Below are 18,089 nucleotides of genomic sequence, written 5' to 3' on the forward strand. Positions count from 1 at the left end.
TTGGTGGTACTATCTGGCTCCTAGCTCCAAACTTGATCTACCAGACCCCACTGCCTCTCAGTTACATGCTCCAATACACATGGCACTTCTCTCTCTCTCAACCACTGCAGGAAAATGTGTAGAATGGCCTTTTAAGCTATCTGCTGTGATTCTAAATTATAGATGGGTGGCTGCTCTTCTTGCATTTCCCCCTCCCCCGGCATTATAACCCCATACATGTTATCATGGATACTCCTGCTGTTTGTTACAAATTTTGTTCTGGGGCGATTCCTGAAAACGCCTCTATTTTCAAGAAAATAAATCCAGTAATTGTCCTTTCAGGAGTGTTCCTCTCTACTGAGGCTGCTCCTTGCTGGGCATTCTCCAAATCCATTCATGCTAGTAAGTGACTTGATTTTGGTTAGAGAGAGATTCTAACCATGTAACCAACCTATCCTGACAACTCTTAAGAAAACCACAGGGTGATGTGATGAGCTCATGCATGGAAAGATAAACAGCTCTAGGAAAACCAGCAGTAGTAGTCTCAAGTAAATACTCTGCAATCACCAGGGTTTTGAACATGACGTTACCTGAAAGGAAGAATGAGTAATATATTAAGGTTAGCTGCTGAAGACAAGTGTGTTTTTGAATCTTGCTATTTATTTCTAAATCGTGCTCCTTGGATGTGTGCCAGTTCCATGTGGGTTTTTCTGTTCTGCTCTGGCAGCCAAAGGCCATCTGGGCATCCTTTACTACTGCTTTCCACTGATACAACTTTTTGCTTTTTGAAGCTCTTCCAGCACAGAGCAAAGCTATAAATGAGCTGTGAAAAACAAGTGTAAAGAAACTAGGATAGTATTGTTCATATGTTAGTTTTAAAAATTAATTTACCTTAAAGATCAGGCTCAGAGTATCTTTCGTAGAGGCATCAGGGCTGGAAGCAATGTGAAATCTGGGTGTCTGATGTGCAAGGGAGCAAAAGCAGTAGAGACCCTGGGCAGGGGGATAGTGCACCCCCATGGGCAACATGGAGATGTTCCAAGTTGGTCTCCACAGAGCTTCATGGTGAGGTGGAATGTGGTGGCATCATGTGCATAGGTGGAGATTGGGTTGTTTTACAAAGTTCAGCTCCAAATGGCCAGATACCTGCGTAAGGGGGGAACAGGGAGCCATGTCTGCTAGTCCTTGGGGTGAGGATTGAGTTTCCTCAGTCCCACCCCCTGTACACACATTGTAGCCCTTTTCCTCTGGCTTTTTTGTGTCCTTAGCTAGGCTGTGTGCACCCTGCTTGGTACAACAGAGGGTATGTCTACACGGCAGTGAGGAGGTGCAATTCCCAGCTTGGGTAGACCAACATGCACTAGTTATGTTCAAGCTAGCGCAAAATAATGCAGTGTGGCCACAGTGACATGGGTAGCCGCAGCTTGGGCTAGCGGCTCAAGTATGGCCCAGGGTACGTACCAGACACCTAGTACCAGACACCAGACAGCTAGTCTGACACCACCAATGCCATGGCATCCACACTGCTATTTATAGGTGCTAGCTAGCATGTCTACCCAAGATGGGAATTATGCCTCCCAGATGCTGTGTAGACATATCCTAAGAGCTAACAGCCTTCTTCACTAAGGGCTAGTCTATACTGGCAACACTAAAGCACTGAACATGGCTTAAACTGTGGTCACGGCAGAGCGCTGGGAGAGAGCTCTCCCAGTGCTCTTAAAAACAAACCACCTCCACGAGAGGCTTAGCTCCCAGTGCTGGGAGCTGTGTTCCCAGCGCTGGTGCACTGTCTACACTGGCACTTTACAGTGCTGAAACTTGCGGTGCTCAGGGGAGTGTTTTTTTACCTCCCTGAGCGAGAAAGTTGCAGCGCTGTAAACTGACAGTGTAGACGAGCCCTCATATTGTGTGTTTGTGTGTGTGCATGCATATGCAGCTGCTCTTCTGGCTGTGCATACCTCTCTCTCTCTCTCTCTACAGCTGCAGTCCAATCACACGTTCCTTTCTTGGCTGCTGCCAGAGGGATCCAGATTCCATCACTGAGTCTCTTACCTAGATGCTATTTAAAGTTAGAATTGGAGTGATATATCACTAGCAAGTGTGATCCTCCAGGAGACCTGCAGTGGCTGAGAAGGGGGGGCGAGGAGGGAGACACACTGGAAGAGTCTAGAGCCAGGACCCTTCCCAGCCAGTCTGTCAGCAAACAGTCATAAATAATGTGCCACTGGGGAGCAGTTAATCCGCTCTATGAAAAGGTGCAGAGTATACAAGTGGGAAAAATAACAATGTATAATAATCAGTTTGCAATCCTAGGTGCTAAACTGTATGCAGCTAGGCAAATAAATGAAGCTCCCCGTTAGTGCCATGTGATAAATCATTCCCAAAGAATTCCATCTCCTCTACCCCCAAAGAAAGAAAACAAATTACTCTAGGCACAGTCATAACTGCTACCCCCACAGCCGCCTGTTAAAGAAAATGGGCTGGAGAGAAGGCGGGGGGGAGGATGGGCAGCAGAGAGGTACACGGAGTTGGAGCAAAGCTCTTTGCTAAACCCCCACAGGTTTCCATTTACAGTTAAAACAAAAAACAAGAGGGTCAAATTCTTCTCTTGAGGAACTTCTGCTGAGGCCAGGGGATTAGTCCAGGGATCTTTCTGGCCCATAGAGAGAAGGGGAGGTTGGAGAGAACTGAGTTTGGTTTTACAAAGGCTGTGCCCAACTGAAGGGGTTCTGTGCACCTGCAGGGAGAAGTCCCTCAGTAGTGACACGCATGCACATACATATGCCTATGGCTTGCTGCACACGCATTACATACCCTGCATGACACACACACACACTAGTCTGCCCCCCCACGTTCATGCATGCACACCCTGGCCTGTGCATAGACATGTGCACACACAAGCACCCCTAGATGCAAAAGGTGGCCATCACAGTGGGCAGCCAAACCATGTTTAACGCAAATTAGCCTGAATCCGTTTAAAACAAGTTTCCTGCGTGACACCCTACAGCTATGTCCCCTATCGCCAATACTTTTGGGAAAATGCTATTCTTACACAGTGCAGCCAGCAGAGGCAGGTGACTTTCTTCAACAATAGTTCCTGCTCCTAACAAAAAGTGTGGGAGCAGGAGGGGTAGGGATGGGGGGTTCTCCCCAGGATATTGAAAGGCTGGGGTGGAAACACATACAACTTCTCATTAGAGTCAAATAGGATTTGTTGTGTATTCCTCAGTTGTGCAAAGGGAGCTAAGATTCAATAGTGAAAGCAATGGGGAGTGAAGAAATGGCTCAGCTGTAGGCCAGGAGGCAATCGGGAGTTAACTATGCCACAAACTTCCACTTGGTGTTGGGGAATTATATAGACAAAAGGGAGTGGAGTAATCTTCTGTTTCCATCTCCTGTCTGACACATCATCTGAGTGGAGCTGGCCTGAAGCATTGTTCAAGCTGCATTTGGATCCAAGTTTTCTCAGTTCAGAGGTGTTCAAATTCAGGGTTGTCATTTGGCCATTGTGGAGATAATGCTTAGATACAACCACACTAGGTGCTAAATGAAAACTAGGCTGGCTGTGAAGCTCATTCCCAAACTTCCACAAAGTTTGGGAACTTCAGCAGCTCAGGGGTTTTGGTTCAGGCCTACCACTGCCATTAGGGATATTAGGCTGTATAAGCGGTGGGACTTCAGTGGTCTAGAGTCTAAGAGAGCATCTCAATCTCTATGTACTATAAACCACTAATCTAATCCAATCAAACCAACAAGATGACACAAACCACTTCCAAAGTGCTCTAATGAGCTGTAATTGAATCAGGGTAATAGGTAACCTGTGTGTAATAGGATTATGTGGCCAGGCAAAATTGTTGCTGTAATTTACCTTTTTGCCCGGATGATGCACTGCCTGCATAAAAATAATGTGGTCATTTTCCTGTTGTCCTCTAACTCCATAACTTGTCTGGCTGCTGTTTTAGAAGGTTTGCAAGGACTGTGTGACTGCTTGCCTGGGTGACTGGGGCAGCAGAAAGGGGTTAAGCACAGTCTGGAAGGCAAGTGGGGTAGGCTTGCAGGAATAAATGGCTGCCATCCAAGTAGAGCAGAACTCTGCTCCTGCAGGATTTAGGAGTCCTGCACAGCAGGACCCTTCCCCGGCCGTGCAGCAGCTAATTCCCACACGAATAGCACACTGCTCCTTAGCTGCTACTTTGGCCTCTGAAACTGCAATCTCCTTCTGCAAGTCTATCCTGATCCCCAAGACCATGTTTCACCCCTTCTGCTGACGGGTGTTTTCTGTCTAAGGGGCTACGCAGTATATTGAATAAAGTTAGAATTGGTTACCACTGCAGTATAACTCAGTGCAGCTCTGTCATGTCAATAGGGGGCAGTATGTGTGTGTGTGTGTGGGGGTGGAGAATGTGTTGCTGAATAATTTAGGTCTAATGCGCCACCTGCTACAAGGCACTTTGAACATAGTAAATCAACAGATAAAATTCTGCAGCATGCAGTGTGTATACAGTAACTTTCCCCCTTGTTGGCCGCTGAGAGAGTAACAGTCAAAGCAAGGACAGTTGACTGTGTGCACTAGGGACACCTGCAGGGAATATTTCTTTTTTACTTTAATAAATAAAATAAACCCTGAATGTTCTTTCAGGCTGACTGTCCAAGATTGAGGCAGGCTGCAGTGGTGGTACTGCTGATGAGTAAGAGGTGGGGAGAGATTTATACTATAGCTAGGGCCTATATTTGCTCAGCTGGTATTGTGCTTTTTGAGAAAACAGAAGAGGTTGTTTCTGCTCCTCCACCCAAGTCCCTGCTTTGCAGAGTGGTGTCTAGTACTATTCACCATGCTGCATTAGCAGGCCTGCCAGCCCTTGTGTGCCAGCACCCCCGGTTATTTCAAATCCGTTTGGCCTTTGAAGTAGAAGGGATGCAAACCTGCAGCAACTTGTGTTGAAACTGCTTCCTGGATGGAAATTTCCTTTTCTCTGGTCCATTGCTTCTGAGCGTCCTAGCTCGACAGACAGGCTCCTGTTCTTCCACAAGTTCAGTGCTCTGTACGCCACAATTGATCTGTTTCTCACTTACATTGAGCCTCCTTAGCACTGCTCTGACATTCTAGAAGAGCCTTGAGTCAGTGTAAATTACATCACATTACTCTTTAAGGCCTCTTGATTCTACCTCAACAGTGTAAAGGGGCTTAAGTGTAAATGAGAATCAGGCTCAATGTATTAATCTTCTCTTTGAGAGGAGCAAATGTTGTTCCCATTTTACAGAGAGGGAAACTGAGGCACAGAGGCCCTTACTTGCTGAAGGCCAGTGACTCAATGGCAGAGCTAGAAACAGAAATGAGAGGTTTCAGAGTAGCAGCCGTGTTAGTCTGTAAAGAAAAGGAGGATTTGTGGCACCTTAGAGACTAACAGATTTATTTGAGCATAAATTGGCAGAGTATAAACAGAAATGAGGAACCTTGGCTCCAAGTCTGCCATGTTTCTGCTTTTCAGCCCATCCACCAGCAGCTGCTGTACTCCTTTTTAGCTCCCTGTCTTGTAGCAGATCTTGCAGCGAGGTGACAATGGCATGGCAAGATATAATTTTTAAGTTAAAAAAGTGCTATTTCTAACTGAGCTGGCCCACAGTTCAGCATTGATCTCTTGCCTGGTAGCACGTTATCGATGGAGTTTGGTCCCTCTGTCCATGGGTTAGCTGTAGGCTGTGAGTCAAATACCAGCTCTGCAAAGTGATTCTGTAGCTGGTCCTCCAGGTTCTGTTTGCATTTTAACCTGCAGGTTTGAGCTGGACTGCAGGCAGAAGTCAGGGAAAACCGTGCATGAGGAAATCCTAGTGCCCAAACCAGAGAGAAGATGGTGCATGTTGCTGTTACCACACAGGCATATGTGTCTGTGGAGAAAAGCACCTTACAAGGCAGAGCAAAAACACTCCAAAAGAAGCTGTTCTGTAGGCATGAATCTGGGTAGCTAGTGTTATGCTTTGAATCACCCTGTCTCAAATGATTTGCCTTTCAGGTAACGCATACTGACCTGTGCTGTGTGACCAGTCTACTCCCATTCCTCATGGCCTCTCATCTGTTTTAGTAGGAACTGATGGGTCTGGATAGTATGGCTGGCTGACTAGCACCAGAGCTACCATTGCAGCTAATAATACAGGACCTAATATTAGCGCCTTTCTTTCAAGGATCTCAAAGCAATTTAATTGATAAACTTAACCTAAAAGAGCCATGTAAGCACTGGGGAAACTGAGGCATGGATGTCTTCAGTGACTTACCGCACAAACAAGTCTGTGGCAGAGCTAGGAATAAAACCCTGATTATCTCCTTCAGGTGATTATCCATATGCACATTCCATCAAGCTGGGAATAAAACCCTGAATTTTTTTCAGGCCTGTGTTTTAGCCACTGGACCTCAAGTTGCAGTGGGGGAGGTTTAGATTGGATATTAGGAAAAACTTTTTCACTAAGAGGGTGGTGAAACCCTGGAATGCGTTACCTAGGGAGGTGGTAGAATCTCCTTCCTTAGAGGTTTTTAAAGTCAGGCTTGACAAAGCCCTGGCTGGGATGATTTAACTGGGAATTGGTCCTGCTTCGAGCAGGGGGTTGGACTAGATGACCTTCTGGGGTCCCTTCCAACCCTGATATTCTATGATTCTATGACTGTTTGCTTTCCAAAGCTCACCTGCTCCCTCGAGAGAGAGAGGGAGAAGCAATTATTGCTGAGATTATATGACAAAGCAAGATTTTGGGAAAGCCTTTGGGGGGTGTTTCAATTATTGACCATTAGTGAAACAGTATCTACCCCTTGAGCAGGAATCTAAGCAGTAATGTATCCTACTAGTGCTCCTTGGCATTTGCTCTTCTCCAGTACTACCTTGCATAACCAAATTCCCCAGCTCTTTAATAATCAACTGCCTAGTTAGACAGTGGATGAGTCCCTTACCTCATCAGTCCACTTTGGTTTCTGTGTGGAGATATGTGTCAGACAGTGCATTTCTCAATGTGTGAGAGAGCGAGACCTCTAGGAATGTGGTGATGCACCTCTCAAAAGATCATTGCCAGGGAAAATTTGTTTAATAAAAAAGCCACAACAGGAGATGTCCTGTCCCCATCTCTCCTGCTGTAGCTCATTGCTTCAGAAGATGCCAAAGTTTTTAAAATGCTCTGAAGAGTGTTTAAAAGTAGCCAAGAGTTTAAAAACAAAACAAACAAAAAAACAAGTAGTTAGCATTTTAGAGCTGAGCAGCTACAGTTAAAATGGATTTCTGCCAGTATCTCCCGTAACACACACACACACACACACACACAATATCTCTCTCTCATGCTCACTCTCTCTCGCGTGCCCACTGTCAGTGGGTAATACAATCTTGATTTGCTGACTCCCAGAGGTTTTGTTCCGCAGCAGTAGTTTGGCTGAGCTAGTGGGCTTTTTTGCTGACGGTTGTCACAAGTCACAGCGGAAAATAGGACAACATGATGTCTTTCTTCTTAAAATGGTTACAGTAATATTGTTGATCCTGGGTAGCCTCTCACTCGCCACGCTCCCATCAACTCACAACATTCTCTTCTCTCACTAACTGTAGATATATGCATGTTTTAAGGTTTTCTTCTTTCTTTTTCCTTTTTGCCTCTTGGTGCCTATAACTCCTGCTAACTCAAGTAGGGAGTCATGCTTGTAGACACCCTGCACTTCATTAAGAAGACAAGCTTCTTTTTTGGGCTGCTGATGAATTTTATAGCTGGCGTCTGGCTCACAGCTTATTTGGCATTCCAAAGATTCCACTGTCCTAGATCGAGATGACTTCTTTGGAGGTTCACTAAATAAAAAATCTGAGAGATACAGGAGATCTGTTTAGACATCTTACCTTCGCTGTCAGTGTGACTGCTGTAGCCACCAAGCTACAAGTGCTTTCTCCAGTCTACTTCTAAATGTCTCAAGCAACGGAGAGTCCACCATTTCCCTCAGTGGAACTGTTCCTTACTCTAACAGAACTGGCCATCAGGGAACTCCTCCGGCCTACGTTCTCTAGTCCTGATAAGAGCAAGCTTGGCCTTATGGTTAAAGTGCAGGACCGGAACCCAGGAGATCTGAATTTTAACCTGGGCTTTGTCCCCAACTTTCTGTGTAACCATGGCCATATCACTTACACCCTCTGTGCCTCAGTTTCCTCTTCTATAAAAGAGGAATCGTTCTGCTCGCTACTTCAGGGAGGTCTCAGGCTAATTCATGTAACATCTGTAAAGCTCTTTGAAATCCTGGGGTGGAAAGTGCTGTAGAAGTATAAATTATTGTTGTACTAGTTTTCCATTACTCTGCGTTAGGGATTTGGACTAGTCTAAACAATTCCTTTCCATTAGTGGTGTTAATGCTCTTATAACTGGTTGTCATAGCCCCTAGTTATTACCGTTTGTGGAAGTTACACATATTTAGAATAGGATTTTCAGAAGCCCTCAACATCCATCTAATTCTGTCCCTGTTGAAGTCAACGGTAAAACGCCTATTGATCTAAATAAGAATGGAGTTTGGCCAATGCTGAGGGCTTCTGAAAATACCATACTTAGTTTTCTCAATCTTTCCTCATAAATCAATCCACCTAACCCCTTAATCGCTGTTGCTTTCTGAATTCCACATGTCTCTTGTAACAGAGTGCCTAGAAATGAGCACAGTAGGTCAGATCATCAGTTGGTGTAAACCAATGAAGTCAACTGAGCTGTGCCAATTTACGCTAGCTAAGGAGAGGTCTCACAAGTGCTTAAGTGCCTTCCTGCTCTGTGGCACACTGCATCCATGTATCTAATTCCAAATAGCAGTGATCCTTTTTTTTGCTAATACATTGCACTGAATTCTCTGTTACAATACTGCTTTTTAAGAGACTACTTCCCAGAAAATGTTTGTTTGTTTGCCCTTCATATATTTATCCAACTTGAATTTAATTTTCTAATTTTTTTGGACATCTATCCATTCTTATTTATCTAGCCATCAGCCACTGTTGTGACTGAGTGTCTAGATATGGCACTGAGTATTTTTTTTGTTTGTTTTATCTGTTTTTGCAGGTGTTGGCAGCTCTTCACAATTTTGTATCACTTGCAAATTCTGTTCACGGCTAATGAAAGTATTAAAGATGAAACCTGAGGACGTATTTATTTAACAGATATAGCAAAAATGCCACCACCTGCTAATAAATAAGTCCTATTTCACAGCTGTGGTGTAATTGGGGAGGTGACAGTACACAGGTGTGAGATCCTAGTGTTTAAGAGTAAAGGGAAGAAAAAACTTGTAGGGTTCCTGTACGTAAACTGTTATCACTACGTGCATTTAGATAAACATTTCCCCCCAACAGGAAGCAGCTATCCTGCAACTGTCCCATTCTCCTCTCCCACGACTAAACCAACATCAACTCCTTGCAAATTGGTTGATTTGCCTCTGAAGTTGAGTTACTTACTCTCACATCCCCATACCACACTTAAAAACTGTTTTGAAATATATGTAATATTTAAATTGCAAAGTATATCTTGTAATTTTTTAACATTGAAACTTCCAAAAATCATACCGGAGGGCTCAGGTCAGCATGACATTTCCATATATGATTTTTATAGAAACATTTTTTCCATGTTAAAAATCTTGTGATGCCCTTCAAAAGTATCCAACACAACAGAAGAAAACTGAATAAAACCTGGGCCAGCACCTAAACTTTTGTGTGCACACGCATATCTATGTATATAATATACAATGCTATGTGAGAGAGAGAGAGAGGTGTAGCTATGAGTGGGGTTTTGCATGCCATCTTTATTCATGGATTTGTATGAATGATAAAAAGCCTCTATCCCTACCTTCTAGATGCCCTGCCACTGTCACATGTTGCACGTAGATTATATGGTGCCAGTGAGATGGTTTCCCAGAAAAACAATCTGCACAGTGAGGGCCTGATCCAGTTCCAGTGAAGTCACTGGGAATCTTCCCATTGGTTTCAGTGGGTGTTGGATCAGGCCCTAAATGTTGTAATTTTTTGAACTGGAGTTAACAATATTATTTGGCACTAGTGAAAGGTGCCAGAGCGACCCCTTGAGAAGGAAGTCATTCCAAAGAGTGACCCTGGAGTCCTCCGTCCAGTGAGCAGCACCTCAGACTTGTCTCAGGGAAACTCCTAGAAGGCCTCTTCTGCATTAGCAAACTTCATAGTCAGAATTTACCATCAGTGATGCCATGATGGATGCTGAAATATAGCTAGGATTCTAGTGTTTTCATCAGTGTTTTTCTCAGGGGCCTGCTTGCTGCCTTCCTCAACTGTGTCAGGGAGATCTCAGGGACCAGCGCTGGCCCACAGACTGGTCATTGAGAAACACTGCTCTAGAAGGCATGGTAGTAAAATTACTACGGCAGTCCTGCCTACATCGCAACTTTCACCAATAGTGGAGAGTGATGGCTACACAATTTGTTAGTTTAGACAGGCTTGGGTTAGAGCCTCCATAGGCCGTTCAGTCCTAGGAAATCTCAGCAGAAAGACAGCAAGGAACCAATTAGTGCCAATTATGATGGTGTTCATTGTGACATGGATGCCTATGTGCCATGAACTAAACAAAGGCTGCCAAATTCAGTTCACTGGGTAGGTCTACAAAGCAAAAACAAACAAACAAAAATCCCAAAAAACTTTGTGGCAGCAAGTCTCAGAGCCCAGGTCAACTGACTTGGTTTCACAGGGCTTGTATTGCGGGGCTAAAAATAGCTGTGTAGATGTTCAGGCTTGGGTTGGAGACCAAGCTCTGAGACCCTCCCACTTCAACAGTTTCAGCGTCCAGGCTCCAGCCCAGGGCCTAAACATCAACGCTGCTATTCATAGCCCCCCCCCCAACACACACTACCTGCCAGATCGGTAGGTAGTGATGGATCTATCGGGGATCGATTTATCCTGTCTAGTGTAGATGCTGTTCTCGTAGCTGAAGTTGGGTATCTTAGATTGATCCCCCCCTAGTGTAGACCAGGTCCAAGTTGGTTGACCAGGGCTCTGAGAGCTGCTGCTGAGAGGCTTTTTTTTGCTGTGTAGATGGACCCATACCCCGTTAAACACCCATAAGATGGTAGTGATTATCAATCCGCCCTGAATACTATTAGGAGTTCCCTGGGCCATCCATTCCCCCACATCTCTGCTGTTAGTACACTGGCCAAAGAGAAAATGATTTTAAATGCCACTGGTATAATGCAAGCATAGGTATGTGTATATGAATGTACATTTGTGCACTGCATATACATGCTCAGTGATGTACACTAACAGAGTACTCCATATATGTCAACTAAGGCTACGGCTGATTAAAAGAAAAGTGATTAATTTATAACAAGTTGTTGTGCAGGGCCAAAAAAAGCGTTGGTATTTTTTTTTTTCAAAAGACACTTTTAGTGCCAGGTTTGCAAGACTCCAAGGACTCAAGAGAATTTGTGCACTGAGGAAGCTTTGGGGATTTGGACAGAAAAATGTCCGGAATGCACTTCTCTTCAATGGAGTTTTTTCTTTTGGTTATTAAATAAAGTGAATTAATCAAAAATGAGGTGATTGTAGGCATGGAATTCTGGCTCTCTTGTTTGCTTCATCGAACTAAATGAATTACCCTCTCACCCCACGGCCCAGGTGTACATTGCTGTCAGGCAGGGAGCTTGAGTAAGCTGGCCCCTTGTGATGTAATTGATTTGTTCAGAAGCCCACAGGCCTCTTACTGAATGACTCCTCTGTCTGCATACAGCTCAGGAACAGTCACAATTTTTTTTTTAAGACGTGAAATCTGTCAGCAAAGTGAAGTCAGCTTAAATATCAGCTGAGACTTGAGCCCTTTCAGTTGTGTTGATTTTATGCCCCCCCCCCCGCCACTCCTTGCCAATCATGTTTATTTCTGGTTGAGTCAGACTTGCACATAGTTAAGGCTCTTATGTTAAACCTCATTGGTGTGGATTCGTGTGTGACAAAGTTCAAGTGTCTTTTGTTCACAAGGAGGGTCTGAAATGCTTGGGATGGAGGACATCTGTGGTCTCTTGGAACCTTTTTCATTGGCTGCTATGTTACAATTATAAATAATGGCCAGTTGGCCTCTGGTAACCAAAGCAATCTGTGCCCAAATAACTCCATTCAGAGCTGCCAGACTAATTGTGTGGTTGACACCACCTGCCCCTCAAAAAGAGCAGACAGTTGTGTAATGCAGTGTGTCCCCACTGACCATCAAAATATCTGCAAGTTCAGGTTGAGACACTTCCTGTCAGGGTTCTGAGTTAGTTTCTTTACTGAAAACTTGAAGTAATCCCTGGCATGGGAAAGGATTTGGGGCAATATGGCCTCTTAAAGTGACCCTCAAAAGGGGGTAGGGAAGAGGGGAGCATTTGTCCCCCCCCACTTTTTATCATGATACATATTTTAAGAAAATCCAGAGAGTTTATTGGGGTGTTCTCTACTTCACTTTTTTTTAACCTTAAGAATGTCAAGTCTTGTCTTCCACTTTTTTCTTGATTCCTTAGGTGACTAGAGAACTTGAAGCAACAATTTTCTCAGCCCTCAGGTCAAAGGCCAGGTGGACGTGTCTGCTGTCTTCCAACAAACAGAATTTTTCTCTCAACTGTTTCAGTTAAATAGTTTGTTAACATTATAGGTTTGTAAAGTGTGTGTGTCATCCCTCTCTAGTGGCTGGTCCTACTACAGCAGCCTACTACATCTGCCAGCTAAATGAGTTTGTCCTTTAACTCATGTGATAGAAGCCTGACCTTTGGACCAGAAGGTTCCAGATTCCTGGATGACTCTAGGGGACATTTCCAAATGGTCTGTTCCCTAGTGCATATCACCTGTTTTATCTGTTCCCTCGTGGATGATGCCAACAAGGAGGCCCTTTTTCTGTATAGTAGGACAGAGAGGGGCAAGGCTCTGTCTCCAGTCTCCCAGGGTGTACTGTGTAGGGAAAGGGAAGCCTAGGTGCCCTCTCCATTCCCTAGGACTTACTGGGGAGTAAGGAAGCAATAGCACACTCTTTTCATGCCCCAGGGAGGGGTGATGGGGCTGGACCTCCTCTCTGTTCCCCCAGGGTATGCAGTAGATGCACTCTCTCTAGGACATACTGAAAGCAGGAGCAGCCCTAGCCATTTTGATGGCCAGAGTGGAAAATGTGTTTGGTGCACCTCTTCACAAGTGGCTGGCTGACATTATTAGGAGGAGGATTTCAGGTCCGGAATGTAACACTGATCCTTGTGCATGCTAGGAAACTCCTTTTTGAATACTGGAGTTTCCTAGGGAAGGAAGAGAGATCTAGCATTCTCAGATCTGACTAGAATGCTGAGATCTGAGAGTTGCCCTGAAGCCATGTTTTGTTGCAGAGGGTGATGTTTCTGTTTTTCCTTCTTTTCCAGAGAAAGTTCACTCCTGTGACCAGGAGAGACAGAGTGCCTTGGAGGAGGCAAGGCAGAACCCCCGTGAGGGTATTGTCATCCCAGAGTGTGCTCCTGGCGGGCTGTACAAACCAGTGCAATGTCATCAGTCCACGGGGTACTGCTGGTGCGTCCTGGTGGACACGGGACGCCCCTTGCCTGGTACTTCTACACGGTGAGAGCAACTTGCTTTGAACCTGGCCTGTAAGGTGGAGCATGAAATAACTATGAAGGAGAGGACACCAGTTCAGAGAGAACAAAGGAACCAAAGAATCCGGGAATTGCCACACCAGAGTTATGCAGTCTAGATTCCTGTTTACAACAGTAGATAATGCTCCAGTCAGCAACCAATGCAGTTGGGCCTGAGTTGGGTGCTTAAGCCTCCTTGTCTAAATGACTATTCATATTTTCTTAATATTTTCCCCTCTTCCTGGACCCAGTCCCTTCTACAGCCGAATAGACTAATTAGTATCACATTTCTGTTATGTGCACTGAACTAGTCAGGGCTTAACTATAGGGCAAGGTGAAAGGACAATTCTAACAGAACACACACACACACACACACACAAAATTAAACTCAGAAGTACAGCTATACTAGAAGGATCTCCCTACCTCTATCATATACTCTGCTTTTCTAGTCTTTACCATTAGTTCAGCAAAGGAAGCATCTTTTGATTAGTGAATGAAGCATGGGGGTGGAAATTGGGAAACCTTAGTTCTGTTCCTGGCTGTGCCACTGACTCACTGTCAAGTCACTTCACCTCTCTCTGCTTCAGTTTCTCCATCTGTAAAATGGGGTTAATGAGAGCGGAAAAGCTCTGGGAGACTTAGGGATGAAAAGTGCTATAGGAGTGCTAAGTATTATTACTTGAAGGGTGAGGGGCAGAGGAAGAGGAAACACACATATGGAATGTATGTGTATGTTTACCCACATGAATGCACACTTTTTAAAATCCCACTGATGGGTACTGTACTTGAAGTGGAGAAGAATACATCTTTCACTCCAGTTGTGTGCACTGGACTCAGTGAAGCCGAGAGGAAAGGACCTGTATTATAGCGTGTGTGTGTGTGTATGTGTATATATATATATATATATATATATATATATAGTAGCACCCATCAAACTTAGGGATTTCTCAAGGCTTTCATTATCATTCACTGTTTCCACATGCTCTTAATGTTCTGACAAATGCTGCCTTCAGGCTCAAATATGCCATGTTCGCTCTAAGTTCTTTTTTTGCAGAATCCAGTAACCTATGTGAGAGTTAATGTGAAGTGAACAACCACTTCCCATATAAACTATACTTGAAGAACCTTTACTGCTCTCACACAGCTCAAACACAGCTGAACTTTACAACTTGAAATGCTCAGAATGGCTGGTTCTCTCTGAGGACTGGGCCTGGTTTTTATCTGCAAAGAAAAGAACACCACCACTGAGTTAGAAACACTTGGAAACTTGGTTTTCCTGAGTGATGGTGGCAGTGGCTTAGGTTGAGGTTAGCAGCACTGATACGAACTATTGCACTAAGGGCTCAGTTGCATTGGATAGGCACATGTCTGCATCATGGAGGAGCAGAGTCCCCACAGGAGGAAATTCAGGAGTCCTTTACTGCACAGGGGGAATGTTACTGCTGCCCATCCTTCAGGGTGGTACGGCATGCTTCTTTTTTCTGTCCAGCCAGCAAAGATGGCCAATGCAGAGGAGGAACGGTTCTGCCTCCTCCCTATACCTGCTCTCTTTGAGCTGGCATGCAGCCCTGGACTGTTAGAAAAATACAATCCCTGTGTTCATGGTCCCTTACCACTGACCAAGTGGTACAACAGGGAAGAAAGTGGCTTGCATTATCCCCACCCTTGTGTATCCATATAGTGGCCAGGAATAGTCTGACCCTACGTTGTCATGGCTAGTACTGATCTAGAAAGCTCTCAGAGTAGAGAACTTCATGTGCAGTCAGATTTCAATACAGAAACAGATTCTGTATTGAAATCTTTATGTTCTTGTGCTGCGTAAAGCTCTCCAGGCGGGATCCTCTGTGCCCTGCAACTCGAAAGCTCCACAGGAACAAATTGTGGGGCTAGCAAGCTCTGATAACTAGCCTCTGTGAGTTTGAACCTGGCTTTGTCATTAGTAGTGGACAAAGCTGCTGTAGAGAGGGGCACCCTTGAGATAGCTCAATCCTGGGCTATTTGAAACTTTTTAAAGAGAGCAAACCGAACTTGAACGGTTTGAACTAGCAGCTAGTATAGCTCCCGGAGATGCTTTTATTGGTCTGCTCTATTTAATAGGCTGGTGCATGCTGAAATGTGTATTCTGCAGGTGCTCATCTGGATCAAGGCAAGGTATCACAGAATCAGGGTTGGAAGGGACCTCATGAGGTCATCTAGTCCAACCCCCTGCTCAAAGCAGGACCAATCCCCAACTAAATCATCCCAGCCAGGGCTTTGTCAAGCCTGACCTTAAAAACTTCTAAGGAAGGAGAATGAGGTGGGGGAGTGCAATGCATTTTACCTTCTAAGGAAGGAGATTCCTTCCTTAGAAGGTAAAATGCATTGCACTCCCCCTTGCAGAATTCCTGGCTTGCTGTGCTTAAGCTTGCATCTAAGAGAAATGAGCATGACCACCTGGCCAGCTGGTTTTCTTGGCCATCTAGGCAACCACTGATGGTGAACAGTTCTTGAGGACCCCAAGAGATGACCGCTCTCTGACAAGCAAAGGGAAGAGGCCTGGGATATAGAAGGCAAAATTACATTCATGCTGATTCCTCCAAGTGCTTCCATCTTCCTACAAGCATCACCCTGGTCATATGCAGATTGAGTCTGAGCCAATTTATTTCTCACCTGGATTCCTGTTTTTTGTGTCCTCTACATTGAGCCTATGAGGCAAGACTGAAATGTTCACCAACGTCTTAATGACAACCTGATCTCTCTGAAACTATATCAAATGATTGAACCTCTTTCCCCTCTTCCTTTTCCAGCTATGAGACCCCAGTGTGTGAAACTGACGCCAGATCGAAGAGCACAGAGATTGATGATCCATTCAAGGACCGAGAGCTTCCAGGTTAGAGTGGAGGAGACATCCGTCTGTCGTTAATGCTGGTTACGTGCGAAAAGGGGAAAGTCTATGTTTTGTTTAGAAGAATGGGGATTTGCTGTATGTATATGTTTTAGCATGGATATTGTGTGTGTGTGTGTGTGTGAGAAGTGGTTCCCCACCATTTGAAGGCAGAGGATGAAAATCGCTTCTAATACATCTTTGTGCTCTAATTGCTGTCTCCCTCCCTTTGGAGGGAGATGGTGAAAATTGGCCCCTTCCCTTCATTTGTATGGAGCTTGGACATGGGGTAGAAACTGCAGGGTTGCCCCAACCTTTGTGTGTGTGTGTGTGTGCGCGCGCGTGCAAGAAAATAGCTGGGTGTATGGCTTTGCACATAGGAAAATACAACTGTCTGAGAACAGAAAAATGATTGGTGCAGAGACCACAGGTGGCAGCGGGGGGAGAGAGAGAGAGAGAGAGAGAGAAGCAAGTAGGAGTAATGAGCTGAGAGGGAAATGTTCATAGAATAGGAGGAGGCAGAGAAACTGGGAAAGGGAGAAGGAGAAATTGAAATAACACAATTAAGAAAGGAGAGAACAAAACATAGAGCACTAGGAGATAGAGGGCAAAAAGGAAATAAAGGAACAACTTGCTCGTTAACCTTGTCAGAGAACTAGAATAAAGAAATTAATGCTGAAAAAAACAAGAAAAGATATAAGATTCAGTAGAAGGGAAAAGAAAAGTGGAGTGAAGGAAAAGCAAAGGCAGGACAAATGTAAGGGAGGCATAGTCACTTTTAAAAATCAGTTTATCAGAAGTGTAATGCCTAAATACGTGCACACAAATTGGGTATTATGCTGGAGTAAGACTATGTCCACACTACAGACTGTACAGTGGCACAGCCCTACCGCTACACCTCTGTAAGCTGCACCTCTGTAAGGTCTCCCATGTAACTGCTCTATGCTGACTGGAAAGACCTCTTCCGTCTGCATAAATTAAACCACCCCCAACGAATGGCGGTAGCTATGTCAGTGGGAGAGCATCTGCTGCCGACACAGTGCTGTCCACACTGGTGCTTTTGTTGGTGAAACTTATGTCAGTCAGTGAGGTATTTTTTTTCACACCCTGGCCAACAAAAGTGCTAGTGTAGATATAGGCTAAAAGAGCATGCCCTGGGGAAACTGACAGAAAGCCCTACTTCTTCGCCCGGCATTCCCTGGGGGAATGGGCAGTGTGTGCCCTACTTGCCAGTGTGTTATGGGGGAAACCCGAGAGGGTTCAGTCTCCTATCACCCAGTATATCCCGGGCAATCAGGAAGAGGACCTTATCGCAACCTCTGCATTACAGCAAGAGGTCCTCCTCGCCGGCATGTTCCAAGGGACACACTGTATGGAAGTGGCATCTCAAGATGTCATGGGCTTAGAGAAGAATCACTGCCCCATAAGTAACTGCCCCAGAGTAAAAATTCTCTGTAGTAACTCAGAGCCCTCCCTATCTAATGTCCCATCACAGGCCACTGGGGATATTTTCCTACGAACAGTCAGAGATTGGCTACGTGCCATTGTAGGCAGTCTCATCATGCCATCCCATTTGATTCAGGCTGGAGATTTCTATCACGTCGTCAGTGTATTAACTGGGCTTAGGTATGATGAGCCATTAGTGATCCACACAGTCACATCAAAGGAGTG

The 18,089-nt window shown here is 44.9% G+C and overlaps 1 protein-coding gene across 9 annotated transcripts in view; it reads left to right on the forward strand.

Annotated features, from left to right (window-relative positions):
- The window catches only part of SMOC1 (SPARC related modular calcium binding 1), a 181,585-nt gene that overhangs the window by 135,306 nt on the left and 28,190 nt on the right, over positions 1 to 18,089 (forward strand). For all 9 annotated transcript variants that reach the window (XR_012159431.1, XM_073348486.1, XM_073348487.1 and 6 more), the window contains 2 exons: positions 13,349 to 13,541; positions 16,342 to 16,424. Coding sequence is in view for 8 of the 9 variants with exons in the window: in XM_073348486.1 (XP_073204587.1) it covers positions 13,349 to 13,541; positions 16,342 to 16,424 (276 nt within the window). In the remaining variant the exon portion in view is untranslated. The remainder of the gene's footprint in view (positions 1 to 13,348; positions 13,542 to 16,341; positions 16,425 to 18,089) is intronic.

The sequence above is a fragment of the Lepidochelys kempii genome, chromosome 6 (genome assembly GCF_965140265.1).
Source record: "Lepidochelys kempii isolate rLepKem1 chromosome 6, rLepKem1.hap2, whole genome shotgun sequence".
In the NCBI taxonomy this organism is placed as follows: Eukaryota; Metazoa; Chordata; order Testudines; family Cheloniidae; genus Lepidochelys; species Lepidochelys kempii.